The sequence below is a fragment of the Molothrus aeneus genome, chromosome 5 (assembly GCF_037042795.1).
Source record: "Molothrus aeneus isolate 106 chromosome 5, BPBGC_Maene_1.0, whole genome shotgun sequence".
Lineage (NCBI taxonomy): Eukaryota > Metazoa > Chordata > Aves > Passeriformes > Icteridae > Molothrus > Molothrus aeneus.
This window is the reverse complement of record NC_089650.1, coordinates 42,545,156-42,550,213: the sequence shown is the minus strand read 5'-3', so window position 1 is coordinate 42,550,213 and position 5,058 is coordinate 42,545,156. Positions and strand designations below refer to the sequence as shown.

At 38.4% G+C, this 5,058-nt stretch overlaps 1 protein-coding gene across 2 annotated transcripts; it reads right to left on the bottom strand.

Annotated features, from left to right (window-relative positions):
• Positions 1–1,363: 1,363 nt before the first annotated feature.
• Positions 1,364–4,596, bottom strand: LOC136556698 (arg8-vasotocin receptor-like). 2 transcript variants are annotated; one of them, XM_066550060.1, is made up of 2 exons: positions 3,564–4,596; positions 1,364–2,497 (listed from the first exon to the last, which is right to left on the bottom strand). In XM_066550060.1, exons 1-2 carry the CDS (start codon positions 4,477–4,479, stop codon positions 2,301–2,303), a joined length of 1,113 nt encoding a protein of 370 aa, XP_066406157.1. In that variant the 5' UTR covers positions 4,480–4,596; the 3' UTR covers positions 1,364–2,300. The 2 variants fall into 2 exon arrangements, with proteins under 2 accessions (XP_066406157.1, XP_066406158.1); XM_066550061.1 differs by having other exon boundaries at positions 2,372–2,414.
• Positions 4,597–5,058: the final 462 nt, after the last annotated feature.

The window sequence follows — 5,058 nt, the reverse complement described above, 5'->3', positions numbered from 1 at the left end:
TTTGAACATTACAGATGGTGAAAAATCATCACTGAACTTAAGAAGTTCTAATATTTTATTCACGTCATGATTAAAATATCTGAGATGGGGACAGTTAACATTTCTCTCAGACTTTTAATGAACACATCAAGGTACTGTTATTTGCAAAGTCCAACTCTACCAAATTATTTATAGAGCCGGTAACAAATGTGTCAGCAATGCAGAAATGTAAGTAGTAGAAGTTATACCTTTAAACTTCTACCAGAGATGGGATCAGGTGGTGCCAAATGGCACAATGACTCCACTGTGGTGTCTCAAGAGAACTGTGACTTCCACCAGGTCTGGATCTGGATGACTCTTTGCACACAATCTGAATGCCTGTTTTCTTTGCAAATCAATGCCTTTTGAGGAGTTTTGCTGCAGTAGTGCAGTGACACGGGTGATTCCTTGAAGCATTTCTGTTTTCAGTTCCTTTCAAGTCTGCATATTATGCTGTGTAACTAACTACAATCAAAGGAAACGGAAAAAAAACCCAAAAATCCCACCATTAACCATTGGATTAAGTCATAAAGGAAAACTTGAGTAAGAGCTAATTGACTGAAAGTCTTAGAAAGTCAGTGAGTGGCTGTATCATTATCCTATCAATAGAATGAATTGTATTTTGGATATTCTTTCCCCAGTTGAGAACATTCACTTGAGTTACAGATTTGCTCTAACAGGGAATTTTTTGTGGGGTAGAATTATTAACTACTAATTGAAGGGAGAGGGGAAAAAACAGCAAAAAAACCCTACCAGCTGTAATTGTAGTAAAACCTTCATACAAACCCTCCCCATTCCTGCCTGGCTCTGCCTTCACCCACCTTCTTCTTCTTCCTAACAGCTGGAGACCTGTACTTGTCAACTGGGCTGGGGCACCAGCTTTTCCCACTATAAAGAACAGCAATATTTGGTTCTTGCCCTTACCTGATCTAATTATACAGAGAATAGAAATCATTGAATATGCAGTCATTTCATTATAAATTAACCTGAAGTGTTACTATTCACCATACAGCAGAATTTCTCAGTACTCACTAAATGTGATCAGTATTTAGTTAAAATCAATGTTTCTTTGACTACAATTTAAAGACTATTAAACCCCCACAATTTTATAGCTTTTCTACTGAAATTTGAGACTGCTAGCACTCAGAAGACTGAAATGTGATGAAATACAGTAGACAGATTACATGTCACCAGATGTAAGTGCCACAGAGTCCCTGCAGATCCATTCTCACCTGAAAGAGCCTTGCTGATATTCCCTCCACATTCCTCTGATCAGATTGCAGACATTGAAAGAAAATAAATAGCTACCTGCATATAACACCCACAAACCAGCAAACAAATAGCATTTGAAATAAAGATATGCAGATTTATTTTTACAGCAAATGGAAATATTTGAATTTGAACCTAAAGGGATACGAAGGAATAAAATAATAATTGGTTCTCTGTCAATAAATCTCATGCTAGAACAAATGGGTCTGAATGCCAAATGAAAGTGTCTCTCTTAGCACCCACTTTTATTTAGAGTATGTATATGTGTGTGTATGGGGTGTGTGTAGGTGTCCAGTTAACTGCTTACACATCATGAAATGCATGGAAAATCAAATCCCATGGTGTGAAGCCAAAAAACCTGAACTGCTGCTATGCTGCTGATACCTGCAATCCGCAACGGAATTTGAAACTGAAGTAAGGGTTCAATGTCACGAGCACGCCAATTTTTTTTTATTTTTTTAAATTATATTAAGCTGCTTGGCATTTTATAAATGTACATAAAGAGTTAATTTAAACCAGGTGTTGGTAAGAGCTGGCAAAAGCTTTTTCTGACTTTGTGCTGCCTTCTCAAGATTGTGATTGTCCCTCAATCACACCAGAATGATGAACAATTCATGGTTCACTCTGAAAACATATTCAAGTTTAATTACATCCGGTTTCTTTTTTATTATGTTTCAATTTGTTGAACCAGGTAGTAATAAAAATTTACTTCTTAGAAATCCAGAATCATAGATGGGGAAGTACTTTAGAACACAAAATATCTAAGATACTTTTATGTATCTTTGTCAGTCTTTACAGGAATTCATTATAAGACAGTGGTGATTGAAGCACTGAGTCAGGCTTGCACAACACAGAAACTTCCTGAATATGCTACAGAACTGCAGAGAAATATATTTTTACAACAAAAACCAATTTTTCAGCTTCCTTATCCACAAAATAAGGGATGATGGTAAAATATCAATATGTCTTGTGAACAGAGGGAATGTAACAACACAACAACAAGCCCTCAGCATTTATGCAGAAGTACTGTTCTCAGGGTCTCTGTCTGCGAGATGAATGCTCCCCGTGAACACGGATTCCTCTTGAGCCGAGGTATTCTCCAGCTGCTTACTTCTGCAATGTGGAATCTGGCCACAGAAATACATGTAAATCCATGGGTTGGCACAACTATTTAGATTGCCAAGGAGCATTATAATGGTGAATGCTGAACCTAGAACAAAACAGTTAAAGGAATGAGAGACTAAATAAAGCACTCCTATAAATATAAGTCACATTTTCACAGTCTGCTGCTTTCTGCTGTATCTATTCATATGTTAAAACCAATCTAATAGTAGGAAATTCCCATATCAATGCAATTTGCTATTGCTGAAGGTATAAAGCACACTTTATTGTATGCATTCAGAGTTAAATAGCTTCATATAGCTCTTTTTGGATGCAGTTGCATTAATTTTAAAAGCAATTACTAAGCTGTTAAACAGATACAAATAAATACTATTTGGTATATATTTTGACATAAATGTATGTAGAATAAGATTCAAATTCACACTGACAGGAAGAATTCTTAAAATAAAGTTCAGAAACTACTGTTTTTATCAGGCAGGACTATTATATTTTTCTCTCTTTTATTTTTCTCTTTATTTAGAATAGGTGATTTTAAAGTCACATATAGAGTCTGCCTTTCACAAAGGCAATAGCATAAATTTGACAAGCCCATTCTTGTTTACAACATGGTGCTTGATAACTCTCTCAGGCATGCTTTTTTGCTTTATTAACAGCTGGTTGACAACTTTTGGTTGTTTCATAGTTTACTACAGAGATTTCATCAAGATGATTTCAATAGTAAAAAAAAAAAATCAGATGTCTTATAACTCCACTGTTCTACCCAGTAAATAAGAAACAATTTCATTACTTTGAGTAGCCAATTGCTTCTTTTCACCTCTAGGACCCAAAATACTGCTATTATACCTCAAACCTCTAAAAGTCTGAGGCTTTGCTGAAGCATATGATACTTTTCACCATGCTGTTCATGAATCTTTAAATTGTTAATCACTCAAGACACACACACAAAACAGACACATGATGTTTTGATCACATAACACAAGAAGCTCCCTGTACCTAATTAAATATAGGAGATAATCAATCCAAGTATTTCTTTTTAATCCTCCTCAAATGACCACACGTAACCTTTACACAAAAGCAAAATGCAAACACAAAGCACTTGACAGCAGTGTGCCAGCCTGCTCTGCAGCTGTGGCTGAGGAGGGAGAGCATCTTACCTTCAGTCAGGATGCTGGGGAACCACACAGACCACAGCTGGGCAATGAAGAAAGGTGACCAACAGAGAACATAGGCAACAACTGTCACCACTGTCATTTTTACTGTCTTGATCATAGCCTTTGAAATACAGTTCACACTGCTTGCTCGGGATGGCAGGACTTGATTCTGATTTGTTGCTTCACATTCATTCTGTTTTTTCACATTTATATTTCTTCTGATTATTTTGCAAATCTTGACCTGGCATGTGATAAGGATTGCTGAGGGAATGAAGAATATAACTACAAAAATCCAAGTCACATATGCCCTTGGGCCCCAAGGCTGAATAAATTCACCCCAACATTCAAAGACACCTGGAGATATTTCAGTCTTAGAAAAGATAAATACCTGTGGGAGGCTAAGAATCAGTGCTATAGACCAGCTGCTGCAAATGGGGATGTTCCAGAGAGCTCTCTTCTTCTGGAAAGTGACCATAGGGTAGCAAACAGCTTGATATCTGTCCACTGTCATGACCACTATCATATAAGTAGAGGCAAACATGCCCAGCAATTGTAGATACTTGATAATTCTGCACAAGAAATCTGGCCCTATGAAAACATCTGTAATATCCCAAATGAGCTGAGGCAGCACTTGGAAAAAGGCTACCACTAAGTCAGCAATGCTGAGGTGAAGCATGAACACATACATCCTAGACAGCTTCTTTCTTCTTCGCCACAGCACCAGTATGAGAATGAAATTGCCCACAGACGCTGTCAGAAATATGACCCCCAGTACAGCAATCTCTACTTGAGCTAATTGCTCATCTCTTTCTGGTCTTCCAATAGGATCTGACTGATTTGTCAAACTCAGGAATCTGTGAGGAGGAGGACTCTCAGTCTGATGTGTGTTATCCTGCATAGGAAATGAAAAATTCTTCATGATGCACAGAAGCTACTCACAGTAGCTGCCACTTGCGACTGAGGTTGACAGCTGTGAAGCACAGGCTGGCAAACAGACCAGCCTGGGTTCCAGTTTCAGGATATCCTCGAGCAAATCTTCCTGCTCATGCGAACTAAAGCAGTGGGACTTGGATTGTGGTAAAATTCTGCCTCTTACTGGCATGCAAAAGGCTTTATATAGGCTCCAGCAGACAGAGTCTTATGTAACTGCAGAGCCCTCGGGTAGGCTGCAGGGACAGCAGCCAATGGCAGACCGAGCCACACAATTGGGGGAAGATATAAATAAAAGGCAAACTTCAGAGGCTCAATGTGATTCAATTACTCACTTCAGTCAAAATCCCAAACTTGTAAATAGCTGTGGCCAGACTCGTACTCAAATGCCCTTACTCGGGGGAGTTCTTGCAAAAATTTTTCTACGCAAACCAGATGAGCACACTTTAGGAGAAGTGGGAGGAAGGTTTATACGTAGATAAAATTGGATCCCTGAGCTCAGGCACATCATAACAGCAATCTCCAGGCTCCTGGGGCATGACCACATCCTAAATGCAGCACAGAGAAA

Bases quoted from the DNA above. Each gene is read 5' to 3' on its own strand.
- LOC136556698 (XM_066550060.1), bottom strand. From the start codon at position 4,479: ATGAAGAATTTTTCATTTCCTATGCAGGATAACACACATCAGACTGAG. The intron at 2,498-3,563 runs GTAAGATGCTCT...GTTTTGTTCTAG, and splicing joins CCCCAGCATCCTGACTGAAG to GTTCAGCATTCACCATTATA.